Source organism: Halichoeres trimaculatus, unplaced genomic scaffold (genome assembly GCF_033239565.1).
Source record: "Halichoeres trimaculatus isolate MK-OKI-2021-1 unplaced genomic scaffold, fHalTri1.1 fHalTri1_scaffold_18, whole genome shotgun sequence".
NCBI lineage: Eukaryota > Metazoa > Chordata > Actinopteri > Labriformes > Labridae > Halichoeres > Halichoeres trimaculatus.
In genome coordinates, this window is record NW_027437196.1 from 19785744 (window position 1) to 19810476 (window position 24733).

A 24733-nucleotide genomic window follows, 5' to 3' on the forward strand; every position below is an offset into this window, starting at 1 on the left:
ACATTTAATTTAAGCTAAATACATTGAATAAATAAAACAAGTCTTTCATTTCCTAACAATGAAGTAATAGTGTATCAAACCTTCTTGATGGTCTGTGATTGAGGCTCCACCATGCGGCAGAGAAGAGCTTTTCAACCATTAATGGAGATAGGACCATGAGTAAGATGTCTCACTCCGGAGCTGGTTGTGAATATGTCTCTTGTTGTCAAGGGGTTTGATGGTATCGTGTGTCGAGAGAGGGGAGAATCTACTTATTTTATCTAAATTGATTGATTCTGAATATATGTTTTGTCATACATTATCCTGGAAGAACAAGCCCTCTCATATGGATTAAACATTTTTCACAATGTGGAAATGGAATAAACAATTTACACGGCAAAGATCAGGAGTCAAAAATATGAGCTATCATTGCCTAAGTAGAATATTAAACATAAAGACAAAAGGGGGAAAAGGGATTTTGGAAGTAGTGGAAGAGGACCGCGCATTAGTTGAAAATGGGACGGGTTAATAATATGTGAAACAAGAAGATTAAAGAAATATAAACAAAAATCGATCGAACGAATAATCAAGAGCATAAAAATTAAAAGATAAAATGAAAAACATATACACAAAAATAAGAAAATGTATATAAAATAGATTTAAGCCGAAATAGTTATACTGAAATCAAAACACAATTGAAAAGGGAAATCGCTTAACCGCAAGTCTGTGGGACACCGTCAGAAGTGAGACGCTGTCATTTATAGACGATCTTCGGTAGCAGTGGGATGAGGGGACGTCGCTTTGACGGTTTCAGCCGACTTTTAACGAAACGTGCCGCCGCCGGTGGAGCTGTTCACCCCTCAAACAAGCTTCACCCATTGCAGCTACACACCCGCTCTTTGTCCCTGACCGGCTGACCGACGACGTGTTTCCCTTTAAGATGATGTCGGACAATAAAATGTCTTATTTAATTATTTCGTGCGATGTCGGCAGGCAGAAACTCAGACTAAACAGCAGCGTTAAAAGGCAGCGACGGTAGTAGAGAAGTGGAGCATCATCTCGTTCCCAATGACGGAGGGTTAGCTGGGCTCGGCTTTAACGGGGAAACGGTGTCCTTGCTCGCGTCAAAGGCAGCTGTGGTGTTTATCAGAGTCTACAACCTTTCACCAGGACGGACATGTAACATAAAAAACAGAGTGGGATCAAAGCGTAGAGATGATACGGTGACTGCGGTCAAACTCTCCACCCTGTCTCCCTCTCGGCTCGCAATGTTTTTGGTATTTGGAGGAGACAACAGGCAGTAGGGATCTGGATCATATTCGGAAACATTTTAAAGTGGTAAGTCGATTAATATGAGTTGAATCATGGCAGATGTTGTGTTTGCTGCTGTGTGTTTTGACCAGTTTGCCGGGGCAGGTGTGAGCCCTTTCAGCCCTTGGCCCAGCTGCTTTATACCCCAACATTAATTCTCCTCACTCTGCTGTTAAGTTGTTTTTTGTCTGTGTGAATTTGCGCTCCCAGTGAGGCCAGCCAAACCCCATATGTTACATTCCCTCCACGCACCTCTCCCTTTTCGTGTAGAAGCTCTTATGTAACCCTGTGGGATTCCTTTTTCTGCGAGACTTCCTGGCCCTGTGTGAGGAAAACACAGCGACACGGGCTGCTGTGGGAGCACCATGTGCACCGACAGAGGAGGCTGTGAGGAAAGCACAGGCTGTTCACATTCCAGCCCTCGACTGGGATCACACAGAGAGCAGCCTGTGATACAGAGAGGGGGCAGAAAAACAACCATCCTTTCACTTTATTCACCACAGCTTTGATCAGACTTTGTGTTTGTTTTTTTAATCGAAGAGGCACTGACAGCTACATGAAACATGAATCTCTGCTTACTGTCATGGTGAATCCAATGGGTAACAACAAAAGATATGACAAAGCCGTGAACAACACGTTGGTTTACTTTTGCTATGTTGCCAATAGGCTGATAAAATAATAGTTGGTCCAAATAAAGATAATTCTAGATGTAGATCAAATGTAAAGTCTATAAAACTCCAGGAAGGAGTGAAAAGGACCAATTTATGTTCACAATGTGAAATCAATGATGCCATTTTATGTGATGACAACAACCCAGACCACAAGTATGCTCCATATGCTAATTGTACACATTGAAAAGGCATTTTGTTAAAATTTAATCTATTCTAATGTATTTTATTTTATTGTGCTCTATTTTCCCACTTTATTTTCATTGTACACGCCTGTAATGCTGCAACAAAACTGTTTCCAGCAAAGCGTCACATTATTGGGATGAAAACCACTATTTGATATTTGTTGAAACAACTTAATTAAATGTTTTAATTCCTAAAGAGTTGTTCTAAAAACCATTAAAATGAGCACATTTATGTCTTAATTTTGCTCAATATTTGGATTTAATCCAGCAAAACAGAAAACTTTCAGATCATTTTCCTCTATCCAAATAATACATAGCTGTTTCCTGTTAGGAATAACTGAATAACTTATCCAGGAAGTGAACTCAGACAGTATGAGCTTGCACAGCTAACAGGATTTGTTGTTAAATTTCAGGTAAAGCTATAACTGAGTGTAGAAAGCCTAATAGAAAAGAAATACTGTCACTTCAGCCAATGAAGCTTTCTCACAGCACATACATTAAAATCTGGAAGTTCGCAGCTGACAGTGTACTTTCCGTATTCCACTGTGCCTTTCTGAAATGGTATCTTTTCTTTTCTCCCACAGAGCTCTTCTTCCTCCCGGCTTGGTTCTCACAATCACCACAGCTCTCTTCCACCCCCATGATGACATCCCCAGACTCTCCCCCTCTGGTCTCTCCTTCCCCATGCCCTGCTCCACCTCCATCCCTTCCATCTTCCCCAGTGCCTTCCTCCCCAGCACCCTCCTCGTCCTCCCTGCCCGCCCCACCCTCACTGCCACCCACAGGGGAAGTGATGGTGCTGGCTTTGGGCAGGAAGAAGCAGAGGGTGCTGATCGCTCTCTCCATCCTGCCGAACCTCTTCCTGGCCTTCTTGCTTTCCTCAGACCCCCTCATCACCCTGTCCTCACCCCACCACTGTCACCTGCCAGGGCCTTTACCGTCGCCTGAGGTTCTGAATGCCTCCTTACCCTGGGAAAAGGGAGAGAGGCCAGGGGACAGTGGGGGCTTGTCTCAGTGTAAGCAGTACTTAAATGGCAGCCAGTCTGCAGTGGTGGACTGCCAGGCCGGCTGGGACTACAACGTTACGGAAGGCCTGAAGAACAACATCGTAACAGAGGTAAAATCTTCATCCCTCTTGAACTCTCTAAGTTTGGTCCTAAAGCTCTTTCTTTGTCTCTGCCTTAGTGTGATGGCTTCCTGTTTTAGTTTACGCATGGGTTTTAGGCCTTAAAATGCTGAAATGAGGGTTTCTTTGATTCTTGCTGAATATGCAGCCTTCCTTTTCCTTTTTTCGCAACGGGGTGCTAATTTAAATACAGCTGCTCATACCTGCACCTTTAAGCTGGACAGAAGTCCTTCTGGTGGCTCCTGAGCGGCCTCATTGATTTTTAACGTTAAGCTGTGTAATTGCCCTTTTGAGACTTTTCCTTGTTAAAGAGTCACAGATTTTGGGGATGCCTAAAGTCATATTTTAGTAAACAAGTCTCCTGTTTGATGCACTTATACTTCATAGAAAACTTGATAAAGTTCTGTTTCATTTTGGTAAAATCATTCTCATACTATCATCCTCTAACGTCCTTTGAGTGTTATGTTGTCATCATTCTTCCTTACCAAGGATAGATTTTCATACTTCAACATCAATATTGGTGGATAAAAGATTTGCAATAGTGGTCTTATACAGTGGCTTGCTCGTTTTTACGTCTACAAAAACAAGCAAGCCACAGTTTATTGGCCGGATGTGTATAATGTTCTGCTCCATCTATTTATTGCACTGACTATACTGCGTTGAGAACAGTAAAGCATGGACATGAAGTATATCTGATTAAGTTGTATATTAAACTGGTTACAGCCCTTCATGTTAGTTCTGTTGAGTTCTGATACAAAGGAGCAGCAGATCATTTTACACTGATGCATAATGCATTGACAGAACAAACCCTGGGCTGCAGGTTTTACCTCTGCACACAGCTTTGGATGCTAACTTAACTCAGCTGTCTGTGTCTTAGTAGCTTGTAGCAGAGTTCAAGTTAGTTGTTCCTTGTTGTAAATCAGCACTATCAACAAATCTGAAGAAGACATATTATCATATATTAGAGCTGTGGCAGTGTAAGCCATTTTTTTTTACATGTGGAGAACTGGACGATTACACAAACTCTAATGTCTTCTCAGGTGTGGGCAGTCTGAGATTAAACAGTTATTCAGATTATTTCTCTGCGGGCTGCTTGGTCACATGGTTCAGGAGATTTGTACATTTAATTTGACTCTCCTCAGCCTAATTGCTAAGTTCAGTAAAATTCAAATAAAATCTATTGCGTTAATTTTTCTTCTGTCTTGAAAACTGTTGACAATGCTGGATGTATTGAATGAGGCCTTGCTTTTGCCCAGATCTTGTCCGTCTTTGAGGTTTGTGCTTTAAGGTCTGCCATGTTTACCAACCTCTCACATGGCCAGATGTCTTTGCACAAAGGCTGGCCTCAAAAAACCTGCAGGGACACCCTCAGGACGGGGAGTAAATCAACAGATCCATCATAAGGGTTTTAACACATGTCTTATCAGCAAATTTAGGGGCAGTTAGAACTGGAAAAGTCTTCTATCAAACACATTAAAGAAACTTGTAAATAATCAGTTTTTAAAAATGAATGTCAGGATTATTTCTCATTGCAAAATGATGCCTCACATCTTCGTATGCTGCTTGAAGGAGGCAACAGAGTGCTGTAAAAAGAGGAGGTGATGCAGCACAATGATTATTATGCTCCTTTGATTTTTTTTAAACATGTTGCTGGCATCAAATTTAAAAGACGTTACATTTTCAATTGAATAATGCAATTTTGTTCTTGATACCTTCTTTTCACATTACTTCAATAATATAATAGGTTTTAATACTTATTATTGCCCATCAACCTGTTTTTGTCAACATTGTACAAAATTTCCTAACTTTCAAAAAAACCTGTGTTCTGTGAATTGTGATGACAGTTATATGAAGCTGTTTTCTGCCTTAAAGGAGTTAGTCCAGAATCTAACTCCTGGCTTTAAGCCTGGTGAAGGGGAAAACAATAAGTTTCTAAATGAAAAAAAAAAGAGCCAGCAGGTTTGTAGTCAGAGTACAGTGATGTTGCTGACCTTTGTAGCCCTCTCCAGATGGTTCTTTCACATAACACTCAAGAATCTATGACCAAAGTGCCAGACACCAAGCTGCATTGTGGGTAATTAAGGGTGCCATGTTTTGAAAAAGGACACAAAGGCTGAGAACAAAGAGTTAGATAACACTCAGTCAGCTGTTCATAAATATGAGTTTTACCTGCCCCACTGTCAACTTTATCAAGCCATGATAGACATTCCAAAGATTACTGAGATGCCATAAATTTTGAAGACTCAGAAACCTCAGCGAAAAAGAAGAATTCCTGCTCACAATCAGATAATTCCAGAGCAGAGGCAGTAAATGATATCAGACGTGTAACCAACAATGTCATTAATTCAGCAGATTGATATGAGAACGATGTATGATGGGAAAAGTTATCTTTTCAGAGCTGAAACTCTATCATTGAATGATCGTGCTCACAGTTTTCCTCTCTGGCTGCTCTGAGGCATGCATGTGCTTTCATTTCTGTGCCTACTGATGTGGGAACCACACCCAGCCCTCCAGTCCAGCGGCTTGAGGGCAGTTTGCTGGTAATCCACCCACAACACTGCAGCAAGCTGAGAGAACATAAATTCTGCTAAGAGAGTTATTTAGCGGGGACAGTTTAATAAACACACTGTGAAACTCCACTCACTTCATTTCAGACATGCAGACACAAGCAGATGCACAGGTTTTTGCTCTTTAGTGAGGCTCAGCTTGAGTATTTTGCTGTTATTAGGAATTTTTCTTTTCCCACTTCTGCCGTGCTGAGCCAGCAGTCTGCTGAGCAGGAAGCACAGGCCTCTGATCAGCTCTGATCAATATCCACTGTGTCCCTTCAGTGGAGGAAAACTCCACTCCACACTCCTGTACTGTGAATCCATGAGCTCATTCACACATCATTACTCTGGCTTCTTTTTCCTTCTTTCATTACTTTTGGGAGGAGGGATGAAAAAGCTCTACGTGTCAACCCTCAGAAATGTTGGTGTGACGTTCAGACAGTGGCTCTCAGCACGTTTTGATCCGTGTGTGGAGTCCTCTGGGTTAGTATCTCACATCAAAGTATGACGAGGAAGTATCTGCAGCTTTCAGTTCTTTCTAAAGGCCTCATTCCAAAGACCAGTTTGTCCAGTTTACGATCCAGTTTGTTTGCGTTTCCTGTCCTCCTGTTGTCCAAAACATTCCACCCGTATGAACACCGTGAGCTGCCCTTCACCCTGCGAGTATGCAGTGTTGTGGCTCTGCGCCTCAGCTTCAGGAATGGCTAATATTATGTGACAGGCTTTTATGTTTCTGTGCATGGGCTCCAATTATGCAAGGCCTTTTTATCACCAGACCTCTGCTCTGCCTCCTTCTCTCTAAATCATTAAAATCATTTTGCTCTCAGTGGCCGGCAGACAGCTACATTAGCAGAGCTCAGCTGTTAACGCAAATCAGTGGGTTGGTGTAATGTGATTAAGCTCAGATCTGTGAGTGGATACGTTTTCTTTTTTTAAACATATCTCCTGATGTGGATGCTGCTGATTATGACCATTCTGCCACATACACAACCCGCAATGATAGAATAGAATAGAATAGAATAGAATATAACTTTATTATCATTATAACAAGTAAAACAAAATTGAAGTAAGAAAGTGCACACAAAGTGCAAAAATGTCCATAAGAAAATAAATGATGACAGCTTGTCCATCATTCTCCAGTTCAGCCAGCCTCCACCTCCACAGGGTCCAGGACTGAGCTTCTTCAGTCATGCTCCATCTCTGTCTCCTGGATCCTGTCTGCTCACAGCAGGTGAAGCTCTTCCAATGTGGCGTTGGTGTCTGATGTTAGCTCCGTTAGCCATGTCTGTATAGCATGATGCTACTCTGCCCTCTGGTATTCCCTCTGTTGCTGGGTTAGCACAGCTAGCTCGTCCAAATTATTGGAGATAGATCTTATGTTCCCAATAACGATGGATGGAAGGACAGGTCCATGTCGTCACTTCTTAGCTCAGCACGTCATTCTCACCTCCTTCTCCTCACCTTGTGGGAAGACACCAGGCCTTGCACCAGTTAGCATTGACATGCTACAGGCTGCTAATAGCTGAGTTCAGATATGAACAATGCAGCCATGGTTACATGTAGGATCTCCAGATAAACACAGGAGAAAAAGTAGTAAAATATTGCTGCAGCCACAAAAAGTTTGGTGTCCATGACCAACAAATGAGCCATACAAAGTAATGATCCACTCCAAAAACAAAGATTACGAAAAAGAGATGAAAAAAATACAAGAAACAGACAAAGAGAGCTGCTGCAAAAGGCAGCCATAGACAACAGGGTGGCGCCTTGCAACCCATATACATAATAATTTAAAAAAAACACTGCAGTACCTCTTTTTTAGGCCTTAGACTTTTCATTGGTAGTGGATGATGGGGTTAAGTTAGTCGCTGTGGAAATGGAATACAAAAAATCTGAAATATAACACTTTGATACCTTTTGTTTGTTACATATAGAGATCAGCTGTTTGAGAATATGATAAGGAAATTTGTTTTGTTTGTGTGTACCTCAGTATTGATCTGTTATAGGACAAAGAAACCACCAAAGAATTCATAAACTAAATAAATAGCATAAGCTTGTACCCCTCTATCAAACAACAAGGGGTAGGAGAAAAATTGTTAAGTCAAATTCTTCATTTCAGTCTTTGTTTATAAACTGTATTGAAAAAAACCCCCCACTTTTCTCCAGCAGAGGGTGAAATGTTTCTTTCCAACGCACGCAATGTGCATTAATGGGAAAATACGGCTCCTGATATAGTCTGTACACATTATCATTATTTAATTTTGTCACATGGTCTGGTGTTAAAAAGCAAACTAAAAATGGCAAAAATTGTAAAAACAAAGAATCACAAGTTAAATTGTATCGGCACCCCAAAAATCGTAATACAATCGAATCTTGAGAGTAGCATATTGTTCCAGCCCTACAAACAACCCACCCAGGTTATGACTCATTGTGCCATACAATACACATTTTTACTGATGCAATTGATTGGCAATAGATAACTGGCTAGTGAGGCTCAGCCTGACCCAACTGAGGCAAACAGTGTTCTGAAATCTACTTACCTGTTGGAAATCTGCACACATATGACATTTTGCAATGCCAATTTTGGATCCTGCATTGTGCTATTTCTTTTTAACATTTATAGAAAAGAAAACTTTCATGTCAGTGTTTAAAAAATTGGTTTAAAAGCTTTAACTGGAGATAATCACTTCAGACGATGTGTTAAGTTCTTTTGGTTCCCAATAAAGCAGAAGAAACCAGACTTTAAACCAAGAACTGCGCTGAACTGAGTTTTACTTTTACGGTTGCCTCCCAATCTGCTGCAGGGGATCTCTTTACACTGCAGCTCTCTTTCTGGGACAAATAATTACTAATCAGTTAACAGATGCAGAGGAAGTTTTTACACTTAAACAAAAATAGGAACTGGATGCTTGGTCTTTTTTCAGTACCTGTGTTTTCACATCAAAAAACAAAAGATGACTGAATCACAGCGAATGAGTAAGGAGATTAAAATTGCCAACAGCACATTTCTGTGAGTCATTCAAGGATGGGTTATGTGACTTATGTTGGTTCAATCACTCATTCTTATTTTCTCTTGTTCAAAAGCATAGAGAGAAGACCTTTTAACTGGATATGTACCTTTAAAATAAATCTGAACAGCTTGTTGAAAACTCAGAGGGACTCAGTGACTGTGCGTCATCTTTTAGTAATTAATCCACCACAATGGATCGCTTTATTCTACTCGGTTATATCCGGACGTCTAAATGTTTGTGATGCTGTGTTTCAGTTTCAGGTGTTACTCATGTTTACATTGTTGTACCAACCTGCGCTGATAACAACTCTTTCTTTCTCCTGCTTGTGTCCGTCCAGTGGGATCTGGTGTGTGCTCAGTACTGGCTGGTCCCAGTGGAGGAGGTGTGCTTCATCCTGGGCGTCCTGACTGGTTGTCTCGGTCTGGGTTATGCTGCTGACAGGTAGTCATACCAACACATTTTCACACCCACATACTGGCATTAACATACACAAACATACTCAAACATTCACAAGTGTCTCTTGCAGGAAGTTTTGTGGGGTGTCAGTTTATAACTGTGACCGGAGCTCAACAGATCTTTTAGTAGTTAGTAGTTTTACGATGGTTGACTTGAGAAGTTTGTTTGGGATTTGTCATGATGTGACAATAAAATACGAATTCATCCAGCAAATACTCACGTACAACTTGATCATATCCCAGTATAACTCATTCTTATATGAAGACATCCAGGATTAAAATCAGTTTGTTCCTCATTCAGTGATCTTATGTCCTGATTTTGCAGTTTCACTACCTCAAAACACAGTCACAGCCTCGTGTGTATGTTACCATACCATGGGCACTTCGTACCTCCATTACCACTGACGCTGGCTTTTCAAGTGTGTGCTGACAGAAAGCAAAGTTGTCTCTCTCTGCACTGGGTCAGAGGACATGGCTTCAATGGTTAAAAAAAGAGTCAATTTTTGATTTATCAAACCACAGGACAGTTTTCCACTTGGTCTCAAAAGATATTAGTGGATACAACAATAAGATATGTTGACAGACAGTGGATCTAGAGCCCATGCAGTGATTTCCACTACAGAGTCATGTTTTTTTTTTGATACAGCACAGCCTGAGGGCCCAAATTCTTAACCACCCATTTTGACCCTTTTCTCTTTTTGTTGAGAAATTGATTTAAAGTCTCAGAATCTTTTCCAGAGTAGAATAAAATAAAATTTTCCTAAATTTAAAAAAAAACAACTCTTTCGCTGCCATTGACGTATATAGACTTCATTTCGACGTCGAACGTTGACGTCTTTAGACGTCAATTATGTTTGACAGCTGGCAGTATGAAGCCCTCTGCTTTGAAAACGGCTGGCAGTGAATGAGTTAAAGACAATGCAATAAATGAATGATCAGATGTAAAAAAAAATCCTTGGAAAATCTAAGAATTCAAGTTTTGCCTTCACTTTTGATTCTGAGAGTTTTGTCATTTCATTGGAAAAATTAGTTCTTTGCAAACTTTCATGGTCTAAAGCGCCAACCTGATGGAGGTACCTCAAATTTTGAATACGATGAATCAGACTGAATGTATCTGCCACTCGTTGGTTTCCCTTTACATTTGACATCTAAGTGTTTGTACTTGATTCTAGTGTTTGGCATCTTGAGTAGGTGTATACATCACCATAGATAATGTCAACCCAAAATTCTTTTCAACGTTATGCTTAGCTGTTTGCTCAGACACTCTCTCATAAATTGGTGAACTTCTCCTGTCTCTTATCTCCTCTTCCATCAGCTCCTGAGATTTTTTCTTTCTCCTGTTTGTTTTTTCCTTTTTGCTCAATTTGATGATATAAGGACACTTCACTGCAATCTGCAATGGGCCAACCTCGAGCACCTCAGATAACTGCCAGACTGGAGCCAGTCTATGCTCTCAGCTTGAAGTCATGCAGGGGGTGGGGCATAGTTTTAGGAGAGATAACACAAAGTTAATCAGCTAACAGCCTTCATCAATTTGCTGAACAAGTGAGTGAGCAGAGCATCTGTTTGTTAAGATCAGAGAGTTAATTCTGTCTCATGGGAACGCACAAAGGAGTGACAAAGCTCATCTGCTGATTGGAAACAAAAATGCTGCAAGTAGCTGAAAATAAGATGATTATCACACTTAGTCAGGTTTTGTTTTAATGTATTAGTGCTTAAGACAGAAAAGTTTTCTTTTTTGAAGTTTTTTTTTGCTTTGGTTTGGTTTGATTGGGCTTAATTCTCTGTTTCTCTGCAGACTGGGCCGGTTCAAGTCTCTGATGACCTCTCTGACCTTGTCCGTGGTGTTTGGGGTGCTGGTGTGTGTCTCCCCATATCCCTCCATCTTTATCGTAATGCGTTTCTGTTTGGCGGCAGCAAGCGCAGGAGTATATCTCACTCTGTACATCACCCGTGAGTTTTCAGCATTCGTGTTTCAAAATGTTTTGTTTTAAATTGGAATATAATCATCCCTATACTGTAAGTTGTTCTGTGTGACTTTGTTTTCCTCATACACTGGGCTAACACGTTAATATGTCGACATTAACGATGCAGATTCACTGATGTTCAGCAGATTTAAACTGTGAATAACAGAGGTGTGTCTGATATTCTTTTTGTTTTGTTTGAGTATCAGGTCTGGAGCTGTGTGAGCCGTCTCTGAGGCTGGTGGGCACAATGCTGGCTGGACTGATGACTGTTGCTGGAGAGCTGCTGCTGCTGGCCGTGGCCCTCGGCTGCCAGTCCTGGAGGGGGCTCTTAGGGGCTGGTGCTGCCCCACTTACACTGTTTCTTTGTTATGGGTAAGGGTAGTGTGTGTGTGTGTGTGTGTGTGTGTGTGTGTGTGAGTGTGTGTTTGTGTGTGTGTGTGTGTGTGTGTGTGTGTGTGTGTGTGTGTGTGTGTGTGTGTGTGTGTTTGTGTTTGTGTGTGTAGGTCTGCATGTTTATTTGTTTTGGGCTACCCCTTCCCTGTTTAACTTTTTAATCTTACCTCTAGTTTCTCATATTTTGACTCGTTTTAAAGACTCTTTCATGTGTCGTTAGTCATATTTAGACTTTGTTGTATGCATGCTGTTCATCACTCTGGGAAACTGCAGAAACAAAAGATAAAGGACCCTCACGGTCTTTTGTCAAAGTGTCATGATGCCACCTGACGTGCTGAAAGCTTTGTTGGATCATATTGATCTTAAATCCCATGCCACGTTGAGCCTTTTAGCTCATGTCATGATGCATTAAAGCTCCTTTGTTTGAGTGCTCTACTCCATCTCAGACCTCAGTTACCAGATTAGCCACTTAAGGAGTTTTAAAACCAAATTAACAGAGATTAAAATATGATTACTGGCGTTGGATTGCAGGTTTTTATAAGAAAAGAAGATTAAACTGGATTAGGAAATAAACAATTCTCCTTCTTTGTACTTCATGTTGGCTGTTTCCATGCTGACAGTCTTAATCCTGAAGTGTTAGTGTTTGTGTTAAATAAAGGTCAGATCAGGAGTGAGCTGGATTTGTGCTTTATGTTTGTTCTCCTGCAGAATTCCAGGAGTGTTTCCAGAGTCTCCTCGCTGGCTCCTTCTGTCAGAGAGATCTGCAGACATGAGCTCCTTCAGGGACAGAAGAAACTCCAACAGAGATGTGAGAGACGACGAAAGCTTCACAGGTGTGTGGTGAGGGTGGGTTTGGACTCTGGTTCTCTCCTTCAGAGCAGATTGTTTTCCTGTTTTATTTTGCATCACTGTGGCTTAAATGGACATTAGATTTCCTGATGCCTGCATTATTTATGGATTACTTATTACAATGCATTTCACGACATGAGTACTCTTTCACACACGAGCAGGTAATGAGGCTCAGTTATAACCCATGATTTATTAAATACACAGCTCCTGCATGAGGTTGTTCTCTCTCTAACTTGCACTTAAAAGATATGAGCCGATTAGGCAGGTAATGTGCAAATATACAGTGTCTTCTTACTTTTAGACGAACAAAGGGATTAACTAAACCTTATTCTTACGTGGAGACTCTGGCATACTTCACTCCATCGGCCCATGACATCCATACAAACTTGATTCCATTAGAAGTTGAAAATTTTGGAAATGATCACGAAAATAGATTTTGATGGTTGCCAGTCTTTTGATCTTTGTGTTTAATCTTAAATATTGCACAGGAAATGAATGCTAATGTGCATAATTTTATTGTTCTCTAAAAAAACCTTCTGACTTCAAATCTGATAACAGATGTTACAGGGACACGTAGTTTATGATGTTGCATAACCTTTTTAACAACTCTGTAAACATTTGGAAAACAAGGAGACCCGATTTTTGCTTTTTTAATCAATTCTTATTCCATTCATGTCTGTTAATTTTTGTGTCATGATGCTCCAGATGTTTTAATGGATGTCAAGGTACCTTTAAGCCGCATTTCCACCGAGCATACCGGTTCGGTTCGTCTCAGTAAGGCGCACATTTTGTGGCGTTTCCACTGACTTATCCCGGGACAGATCCCCAAATAACCGAGACGAGCCGTCCCACTTTTTGGGACCCTTTCGTATGGGTGCCAGACTGAACCGATCCGCTCTTGCAAGGTGGAGCAACAACAGTGCAGACCGTCGATTGGTCAAAAGAGCAACACATTGGTCATTGCTGTCACTCACCCGACAGCGGCTGCATTTCTCCTAGTGGCACACAGACTTCTCTGAAACAAAGCGTGGTTGCACTTTGTAACAGAGAGCTGCATGCCAATCACAAAGAGGATGAAATGCTGCATGTCTTCCATCTGTGCTATTTGTTTACTGTGTCGCGTTTTTCTTCTTTGTTGAATTTATTAGCGGGAGGGCACAGTTTGCTGTGGAAACGCAAAAGGGATTAAGCTTAACTGTACCAAGCCGTGCCAAACCATACTGAACCGAACCAGACTGCTTGGTGGAAATGTGGCTTTACAGGCAGATTGATTTAGCACCTGGACTCTTCCACTACAGAGCCATGCTGTTGTAATGTGTGCAATATGTTGTTTGGCATCTGTCCTGACATATAAAATGTCTCTGCTGAAAAAGATGGCAGCGCATGTTGCTCCAAAACATTTATTGTTCAGTATTTCTGGTGCCTCCTCTGGTGGGCGGGCTAACATGCCAGGGACACTTATGAATCCCCTTAACCACTTCTGTTGCTGACTTTGAAGTGTGTGTTAATTAAGTAGAATAAAGAACCACTGCCTTGCTTTTATTTGTGTTAAACATTCATATGATTTGGTGAACTGCTGAATTGTTCCCATTAAAAGGTAAAGATGTTTTATATTGTTGTCTCAGTGGTTACCAGACACCTCAGATAATGTTTTCATTTTGTGTCATTTGCAGATGTGTTATTTTTACCATCACTAAGACAAATCAACCATATGAAGTTTCAAACTTCTGTGGGTGTAACAAAACATTGAACTGTGTTGAAAAACAAGTATCATGACTCAGACTTCTTTCATTTAAATTCATTTTCAATCATCTGGTTTTGTAAGGATACTGACTTAACTTGTGTACTTGGTTGCACTTTGTGCTTATTTCACCTCTCTGATAAATCAAAGAGACAGGACGACATCAGTTAAAGGAGCAAAATGTCTGACAAGGTTTTGTTGAATTGCATTAAAGAGAGGTGTGTTTTGTCTTGTTTCCTTGTTGCAGAGCTGGATTCAGAGCCGGACCCCGCCTCACGCCCCAGCCTCTCCTTTCCCGAGCTCTTCCACAGCAAGAACATCTGGAAGAACATCTGTGTTCTGGGCTTCACCTCGTAAGTCCTCCTGATCTCTGGACATCAGCAACAATTCAGTTAGCGATCAGTTTGGACTGTTTTGGCAGGCTTTATAATTCAGAGGTCTGTTGTTGTTGTTGTGCCATAGCTCAGAGCTCACCCTTTATTTAAACCTGTTAAGCGATGATGGATCTCTCTTTCTTCATCAGGTTTATCTCTCACGGCATCAGTCACTGCTACAGCTCTTTCAGAGGTGACGTCAGAGGCACAGCCCCAAGCTTCTATTGGACGTACCTGCTGTCTGTATGTGCAGGGGGCGGAGCCTGGCTGTTGCTCTGGGTGACTGTAGACAGGTGTGGTCGCCGTGGCATCCTGCTCCTCTCCATGACGATGACAGGGCTGGCCTCTTTGATCCTTCTGGGACTCATGGAGTGTAAGCAGGCTTTTGTTGGCAGGACATTGTTTTCACTGAGTGAATAGAGGGTCACATGAAGAAAGCTGTTGCCAGTGAGGTGGACTTAGAGCTCAGATAAACAACTATTTAAGGGTTAAAGTAACATAGCTTCATGGAAGGGCAAAGTTTAATCACATGTGACACTTTTTAACTGAATGGTACAAACTGGTTGGCACTGAGTGGAAAATTACATGCCTTACTTCACCTTTGTCTCCTCTCGGCATGCTTCAAAAAGACAGTTTCCTCAGTCTCAGTCTCCCCCTTGTGGTTGGACAGGAACACATTATTTATTTTATGTAGGACACTGCAGTGGCAGCAAAGTCAGCACTGTGTCAGATGCTGTGCTGTAATCATGCATCAGAAGCAGAGGGGACAGCAGCTCAGACCTCTGAGAGGCTCCTCTCTGCTCTCTTTGTCCACCGTTCATGACAGAAGTCAGGCACAGTTTGAGGTGATATGAGTAAGGATAGCTGAGGTGTGTTAGGTAGTCAGTATAGACTCAACAATGAAGCACAAAAATGCAGGTAACCATAACTACTAATGCTGTCCCTTCTCCTTCTTCAGATCTCAGTGAGACGGCCATCACCGTCTTCTCAGTGCTGGGTTTGTTCTCCTCTCAGGCCACCGCCTCCCTCTGCATCCTCTTCACTGGAGAGATCATGCCCACCATCATCAGGTAACACTGATACACCACCTACAGACTCATTGAACATTAAAAACAACCTCCTCCTCTGAAGTATGAAAGAAAGTGTTTAAAAGACATGGAATAAGCTTATAAGTTATCTTCAGATCAGGCCAGCTAAAGCAAAGTAAACTAACGAGGAACATGAAAAGGTTATGATGTTGAGAAGGAGGAAAGTAATATAAATTAAAATAATGAGTTTTATTGAGTCTGTGTGGAGCTACATTTTAGCTAGAAAACAGCAGGTTATCCATACTTACAGATGCTATGAGGAGGATCTTTTGTAATTACACTCCCTCGCCACCTTCTGGCCCAGAGTCTCCGCACACTGTCAAAATTACTTTTAGTGAGGTGTGTGTTTGTTCTGGGATTAAATGGTGATCAGATCGAAACAAATTTTCTTTGTTCAAGACAACTTTTTATTGGATACAATGCGCTGAGGAAGGTATGTATCAATACAGTTATGTAGTGCTATGCTTTGAAACGTGACATCAAGCAAACGTTGTAATAGCCGGCTATATGTAGCGCTATCGGCAGCCCAACACTCCGGCGTCTAGGTAGCTTAAAGTGACAATAAGTAAACAATGTCAGTTTATATGTAGTTTAGTAGCTGTCTATATTTAGAACAGCTAGAAGTCCGGTGCTCTAAGACATGTTCATAATGTGTAACGTTAGTGAATCCTGGTTAGCTATGTCCTGCCAGTCATCTACCAAGCAGAGCTAATGTAACCTCACTCTTCATTTTATTGATAGACTCTCAAGTTTGAACAGACCACTGCAGAATAACTGCTGACTGTGGGTTGGGATGAACATTATAACAAACAGTTTAGCTTCTGTGTTAGCCTTTGGCTCATGCACTGTTACTCTCCTGTTTAGCTTTCTTCTGCTCTTCTCTCAGTTTTTTTGTCTTGGAGTTCAGCTCCTACAGCCCGAGCTAAAGGCTAATTAGCTTTAGCCCAGGCTGTATCACTCTCCTGTTTAGCTTTCTTCTGCTCTTCTGTTCTTTTTCTGTCTGACAGTTAGGCTCCAGTGTCCACCATCACTACAAAATTGATCATGGAAATTGTTTTCAGAAGAAGAGAAAAACAGATCTCTGTGTTTTATCTTTTATCTTTTCTCACTACTAAACTTTGTCAGCTGACATGATGTTGTCATGGATCAATCTGGTCCTGGTTGACCCACACTGGAAGCTGAGAAGTAGCAATTTGAAATAATGTAACCAGCAATATTGGCACTGGTAATCTCATTTTGAAGTGTGGATTACAATCAGGCATATATCTAGAGGGGAGACTTTTTCAGGATCACTTTCAAACTCCTCACAGTCCCTTTAAGAAAAATAATCATTCCTTTTACAAGCTGTAAAGTGTAACTTACAAAATAGTTTCTTTTCTCATCAGACTCTGCAAAACATAAGTGTATTTCAAAATTTGCCAAATCTTTTCAGCCAATACCTAACAGCTTTGACCATTGTTTAATGTTTTTGTAGATTAAATTATTAAAGTTACAGTAAAGACATAAAGGCAATTTGGCACTTTATAATTTCCAAAAGTAAAAGATTTATTGCTAAGAAGTATGGTTACAACAATAAAAAATAATCAAGCAAACACAAATAATTACAAATAACACTATTTTTTTTAAGGAATGCAATGAATCAAACTCCACATTGTCTTTTTCTCTGAGGCTAAACAGAGACATAAATGAAATCCTGGCTAATGTTTGAGGTCTAACTTGATGCTGTGTGTGTTCGCAGAGGGACTGGTGTGGGCATAGTGCTCGCTCTTGGCTGCGTGGGCCGCCTGAGCTCTCCACTCATGGACCTCAGGAACCATTATGGTTACTTCCTGCATCACGTAGTTTACTCCTCTCTGGCTCTGCTTGCCGTGCTATCCATCCTGCTGCTGCCAGAGAGCAAGAGGAAGCCGCTGCCACAGACGCTAGCGGACGGGGAGCAGTACAGACGCCCCCCGCTGGGCAGGAGGAGGAGGGACAATGTGCCACTTCTAGCCACACCCAACCCAGAGACTTAAGAGACCCCCCTGAAGAAGTGGGACAGACTGTGCTCTAGATGCTTACTTAGGGGCCGTTTACATGACAACAGTTTCAGGGTGAAACACTAAAGTTTTGTTGCGTTTCAGCCTCTTGTTTACATGGAAACAGCGTTTTGGCCGACCTTAAACGCAAACTTTTGAAAACGGCCTCCAGAGTGGGATTTTTCTGAAACGCTGCTGACACTGTTGCTGTGTAAACAGTGAGCCGACGTTTTCAGTGGAAACGCTAGCATCACATACAACAGGACAACAGTCCCGTTGTTAGGATCATGTCGAACTACACTGTTGTGCTTGTGCTGCTAAATCTGCTGAAACTGCTTCACTGTCTTTATACAAAATGTGCATCTGTTGCTCCACTTTTGCACTTAGTTATTCACCAGTACACCAAATGATCGGCTAAACTCTACTTCGGTGGAGATCTCCCAAAAGCTGCTCTTGGACAAGACAGTTATAGCGCAGACTACAGGCCTGGCATGCTTAATACAGCGTTTTCAGTCCCTCGGCGTTTCCGTGTAAACGTAGATTTTTTTCATTGCGTTTTAGTGTTTTCAGATGAAACGTTGTCATGTAAATGGGGCCTTGGTTGGTAAACATTGACCTTAACCATGTTTTAGGAGGGAAAGAGATAAACAATGCAGAGCAATATAAAGACTTCCAGAGGGACGGGGACGTAGCATCGATGACCACACACTAAGCTTCCTAACATATCATCTTCATGTCATTCCAAGCGCAGGCGGTTGGGTTGAGCTCTCATCTTCTGTCATGACTCTTTATTTCAACATGTGAAGATTTTACACACTCTTTGCTTTCCATATCATCTCCTCCTGACTCCACAGCAAGTTCTCCACCATGTGACACAACAGCAAACACTGCTGCAGCAGTCCTCCTGTGTGTCTACTGGAGAGATGATGTTACAGACTCTCCACGAAGTGATACTTAAGTTTTTTTTGTTTTTTTTAAACCGGACCACCCATCTCTACAGCCTGACACTCTGCATAGGAATGGACCGCAGTTCTCACAGTTTGTTGAAAGACTTGATGGAAATGTGTTAATTGCCTTGTACATACTCTAGACTTAGTTTCTTTAACTTCTTGGGGAATTTGAGTTTAGCTGAAGCAGATTTTGTGGCTGGAAACTGGACAATATAATACACTATGCAGTTGAGAAGAGGTGCAGAGGACTTGAATATTTCTTAAAATTATAAAGGGGAATATGACTTGAAAAGGGAGTTCTGTTAAAACAAGTGGTTATGAGTACAGAGACCAGAGGCTTCAGATGAAACAAAAAGAGCTCTTTAAACAGATCCTGTTTCCTCTGAGACAAATCCAGTTGCTGAATCTGGCCTGGAGCCAGTCCTATTTATGTTTTTTATGTTACTATTGATAATGGGCACAGTAAATTATCCAGAGGCTTTTAATTTTTAAATATTATGCTAAATAATGTTAAATTGATGATAGAGAGAATACACAGCATTGAGGTAAACTTTCAATTTCTGATGTCTCTGATCCAACACAACATTCCTATCTGCATGTTTGGAAGCACTGAAGGGCTTTTTTCTGTGTATTTGCTCAGAAGCTTATAGTAAATCAATACCTCTCTAGATGACCAGACTCAGCTGTAAGAGAATAGACGGGTACGGACAGATTACAGTAGACGTGTAGGACTAGGCACATTTATTTTTGGTCAGGTATTAAACGTGCAGGTTTGAAAGAGGTCGTCTGTTGTTTTGCCTGAATGTGAACTGATGCTGTAAAAGGGCCCAATGATGACAATGCTCCATGAGGTTCATGGGGGAGCTGAAGAGGGCCCCAGAGCTCCAAACTAAGCCCCGACTCCTCAACCACGCACAGAGGATCTATTTTTCTTTCAGCTTCTTCATCTTGAATGTGTTCGCTGATGCCATGTTGCATTTGGCACAAGTCAAATCACGATAGAGAATTACCAAAGCATGTTGGTTTTGATACTTCAAATAAATCCCAGCTTATGTCAGTGTGCCTGGGTCAATTTTCCCTCAAATGTTCATGGGTGCGTGATATAAAGAGGAGGGGGAAGTTTGATTTTTAAATTTTGGACTCTGGAATCGAGGAGACTGGAAAAAAGTTGGACACTTTCTTTAGCTGGCAGAATCCTTTAGGAGTTCTTGTTTTCCTCTGTATTTGCACTTACACTGAAGATCATTATCAGTATGGTTTAGTTGACTCCTGTATTATTATGTCTTACAACACTGATCTGTTAAGTGATGAGTGTAATGCAGTTAACTCTATAGCCTGATTTAATGTAAAATAAAACTTGTAAAACTTGAGTCCAGTCTATTGGGTGGAAATGAGCTCTGTCTACAAAAACACACACTTAAAGAGAGACAAAACAAGGTTTATTTAAAGATAAGTATCATTTAACAACATACATTGGGTCAGTTCATGTGCACAAGACCTATCTGTGCTTTTCTACACGCTAATACAGAAACTGTTTTTATTTAAAGTTTCTATGACAGTCATGTTACGTTGTTTGAAGATAGGACACTGGGCTGCAGCTTCACCCACAGAGGAAAATGTGACTCTTTAGCGGTTTCCTTGAATCAAACAGGTCACATAATTTGAGTACAGCTTGTGTCACTCATCAGTTTCAGGCAGAAGGAAATTACATCTACCAGAACGCCTTAAACCTTAAAGTCCTAAACTTATTGTTGCTCCCTGTATGCTGGTCATCTTTGTCCTACATTGTCATGTGAGAGATCTTCTGCTGACTTGATTCATCCCCTGTAATTTCTCAGTGTTGGATTGAAAATTTGAACTTTGGTTTTTCTTCAGCGGTTGCCATTGCAGTGACATCAGCCTTCTTTGTTTTTATTTTTTGCTTCCAGCAAATGTTTATGTAGAAGAGCTGATCATTTTGATTCATGCAGACCTGTTCAGGGTTTTCTTTTATTTTGATCATAAAGTAAAAAACATTTGAAATATCTGCAGATGTGACTCCAAGACTGAATGCATGCTTGGCCTAAAACTCTGAACCCTCACCTGGTGAGAAACTTGAAGTGTCTCCTTCACTTCACTGTACAACGCTATTTGGAAAGAGGATGCCTGATATCTGTGATTCTTCTATGCTTTGGCTTTCTACATCAGCTTATAGCTTTAGCTCTCACTCAGTGTATCTGCTACTGACGGATCTCTGGACTCGACCAGGTCTGAATGTTGAGGAGGAGACAATGTCAGCACAAAGTATGAAGATTTCTACCCAAAGATCCACTAGTGCTCTTACAGGTGACGTTGTGAGGCTTCTTGATTTTAAATCCTTTGCCTGATCTAAACAAAATTTGAAGAATCTCTTGACCAACACAAGTCCAAGCCTCCTTTAACTGTCTTAGAACAGAAAATCCCACAAAAATAATCCTCTTTTAGGCTCTCCCTTGAATTTCACTCCAAGAAGTTCATCAGAAATCCTTCCCACAGTCTGTTGCTTCACTGTCTGAATGTTCACAGTCAGTCTCACTCCTTTTTTAAAAATAAATACATTTACATTACAGATCATCACAGGTGTATGGTTACGATTCTGCACAGCATTTATCCGTCCTGTACAAACTCCATTCGGCACATCACTCAAAGAGAAGTAATCCATCAACGGTGGACTCGTCATCTTCCTCTTCGTCGTGGTGCTTGAATCTCAGTCGCTCTGTCTACATTTTCTAGCTCCAGTGTGAACTGTGAAAACAAAAACGACACACAGAAAGTTGTGTCAGTGCTCTATTTTTTGCAATCCTCTCTCCTTTGGCTGTCTGTTGATGTTTTTTTTCTTTTTCTTTTTCTTTCTTTCTTTTTTTTTCAAACGAGAACTTCAACTTTTATCATGAATATCTTTGTAGAAAATCTTTCTTTTTTTAACTCTTGCTGAAGATGATACATTTTGAAAATCTTTTGACTATTTCTTAATGCAAGATCTATTCTCTTGTCTGTGCTGGTCAGTCCTTGGCTCACAGATAAGGGTTGGTATCAAAAATATTCTTAAAACTTTGTAAAACAACATGTTAGATGGTTGTTTCAATGTATAGTTGTCTCATTGTTTTATATATTTTTATTACGTGTCTACTGTTTTTAACCAATTAAAGAATCAGTCCTGTTTAATGATCAAATTGTGTAACCGCAAAAGCATGACAAGTGTCAAATCATTTACCCTCCTAGATGCTATGCAAGTATAGATAAAATACGTTTTTTTATGAAATATCATCTCAAAGTATTTAAAAATTTTCATTTCAAAACTTGATAATATGGACTTTGTTGTACTGAGTAAGTCAGCGTGCTGTAGACGTCAGTGTATTTTTTCTTGCTTTTTGTTTGAGTTGGTTTCAATCATTTTAAATATCATTCTTTACAGCATAGTAGACTGCTAAAATCGTATGCACAGCAACTTTTTTTGTGCAATATCAGATATTTTTATGAGTAACATTGGTTACACCAATTGAAATCTACCAGTTTCACCAACTGACCACGTCTTTCAGCCACGCGTTCATTTTCTGGTTTCCTGCAGCATCTTGACCGATACCAACTAAAAGAAAGGAGATATAGTCAATAAACAAGAGCCCAAATGAAATGTTTCATTGTAAAGAACATGAGATATATATAGCTAAGCTGTAAACAGTCACGTCATTGAGCAGTTTTTCTCACCACTCAAAGATGAAGAATGTACTGAAGAGGATAACTATCCCCAGGAGCTTCACTGTGATGTAGATAGTGACCCTTAGATCATCTGAAAGAAACAACACTGTCACCTGATGCTTTGTGCATGCATGCATGTGATGCGTGCATGTGAAACACCCTGAGCTTTTGTTCTTGTGGTAACCTCATATATGTTATCATGCATGCAGGGGGGTTTGTAAACTCGAATGAAACCTCTGACACAAAACCCTGTGGTTTCACTGACCTGGTTTTAATGTTCCTGGCACTTTGTTTTTTCCACTAAAGACTTTGTACCAAGCTGAATTTCTTTGAATAGAACATGAGATCTATAAAATTTCAAACATAAAAGCTAACAAGACTGTGATCAATGATTTTTTTATTTACCTTCAATCAGTATCGTCTCAGGTGATATTTGTGAGCCAAGACCATCTGTGACCACACAGTGATAAATTCCTCCATCCGTTGCATTGAAGCTGTCAAACTCTCCTTTAAATATCGTCATGGGTGGTCTGTTGTTGCTGATTTTGAACCAGGTGAAGCTGCTGATGAGAGGGTTGGCTCTGCTGGAGCAGGTCAGGTTCACTTTGGTGCCTGCTGATACTGATGGCCTGATGGAAACTGAGTAGTTTTTAGGAGCATCTGAAGAAAAAGAAAGACAAACTTCATTAATTCAAAAAATCTAAAATCACTTAAATCATCATATTCTGTCAGCAATCAACATGAAACACTTGTTATCTGACATGAAACACTGAGAGTCTTTGTCTCCTCTGCTGTTTTCTCCTCTTCTCCTTCATTCACAGGATATGCAGCAGAACAGCTGATGTTGTATCCATCATGTTGCTCTGACAGAGTGATGCTCTCCTGGATTTTAGTTGTGAAGTTTCCATCTGTGTTTTGCTCCATGTGGTTGTGAGAGTCTTTCTGGAGATTCCAGGTGAGTTTAGGAGGCCAACGTGGACAAGGAGTGAGAGCTGAGCAGGTTACAGTGACAGACTGGTTCTCCTTCAGATCTCCTGAGATCTCTATTCTGGGGCTCGGAGGAAAATCTGTGGATCACAACAAACACAGGATTTGTAAAAAGAATAGAAATTGGCAAAAAAAAAAAAAAAAAAGAATAAAATAAAAACATTATATATAAATAAATATATATATATATATATATATATATATATATATATATATATATATATATATATATATATATATATATATATATATATATATAAAATTAAAATTAAAATTAAAATAATTAATAAAAATTACACAGTATTTAAATTAAAAAAAGGAGTCAAACCAAAAAACAAAGAATTAAAACCAAAACTTACAGTAAATAAATGAACAAATAATAAATAAATAAATAACAGCCCAAACATTGCAACTAGCAAAATAAGATTTTGATCTGATCTTTAAAAAATGGAGGGTAACTTACTTGTCACTGTCAGCTGAAGACGATCACAAAGAGCTGTTTCCTTGAAAGGCCATTTCTCCACTCTGAAGAGATACTGACCCGAATAAGTTGTGTTTAGGTGTGAAAAAAGAGTGGTGCAGTTTTTCTGATTCAGGTTTCCAATCATTTTCATTGGATATGTGTTAACTGACCCACTGCTGTTAAAAACCACGGGGTTTTGATCAAAATTACGTTCACGTTTAATCCACACTCCAAAGGTTTTACTGTCATCAAAGTCGTTTTTATATCTTGCCCAAAAGTAACATGGGATTTGTAAACAAGATCCCCCCAGTGCTTCCATCTTCTGTGGCACTGTCAGGAAAAGGTTTGACCATACCAGGCACGCCAAAGCGCCCGGAAACTGTCCTGGAAACAGATCAGGAACAAAAAAGACAAACAGGGAGAAAGTCTCAACATTCACTGTTCTCTCTGAGTTTAGTCTGTTTCAAGTTCAAAATGTAAATCTTCCATGAGTAAAAATGATGAACACTCACCAGAGAAAAAGAAAACAATCAGTAACACATTGGCCGTCAACATATTTGCTGAAATGACAGGAACAACACACATCTAGGTTAACAAACAAACAAAAAATAATTTTAAAGCATCTCCATCAAAAGATAAAGCATTACACACACACAGACACATTGCTATTTCTATTTTTGCAGTTTTCCACTTAAACAATTAAGACACAAACAGAAAACAATTGATCTTACCAAGAGAGCCAGAGAGCATCAGCAGGACCACAGCACACAGACACACAGAGACACCTTCAGACCACACACACACTGCACATCCTGCTTCCTGCCTGCCTGCACCACAGAGAAAGTATCATTAAGTGTTTGAGGTCCTACAATTACACCTTTCTGTTCCTGTTTGCTTCAATTCACTTT

General features: G+C 40.4%; 2 protein-coding genes across 2 annotated transcripts; one reads left to right on the plus strand and one right to left on the minus strand.

Moving 5' to 3' along the window:
* The first annotated feature begins 800 nt into the window (after nt 1-800).
* slc22a17 (solute carrier family 22 member 17) lies at nt 801-20168 on the plus strand. The gene is made up of 10 exons (XM_074693745.1): nt 801-1317; nt 2728-3260; nt 9164-9267; nt 11080-11234; nt 11455-11620; nt 12350-12474; nt 14479-14584; nt 14755-14978; nt 15564-15675; nt 17432-20168. Exons 2-10 carry the CDS (start codon nt 2784-2786, stop codon nt 17706-17708), a joined length of 1746 nt encoding a protein of 581 aa, XP_074549846.1. The 5' UTR covers nt 801-1317; nt 2728-2783; the 3' UTR covers nt 17709-20168.
* Nucleotides 20169-23110: 2942 nt separating this feature from the next.
* Nucleotides 23111-24410, minus strand: LOC141807627 (myelin-associated glycoprotein-like). The gene is made up of 3 exons (XM_074693752.1): nt 24338-24410; nt 23826-24209; nt 23111-23442 (listed from the first exon to the last, which is right to left on the minus strand). The coding sequence occupies exons 1-3, from the start codon at nt 24408-24410 to the stop codon at nt 23111-23113; spliced, it is 789 nt and encodes a 262-aa protein (XP_074549853.1).
* Nucleotides 24411-24733: the final 323 nt, after the last annotated feature.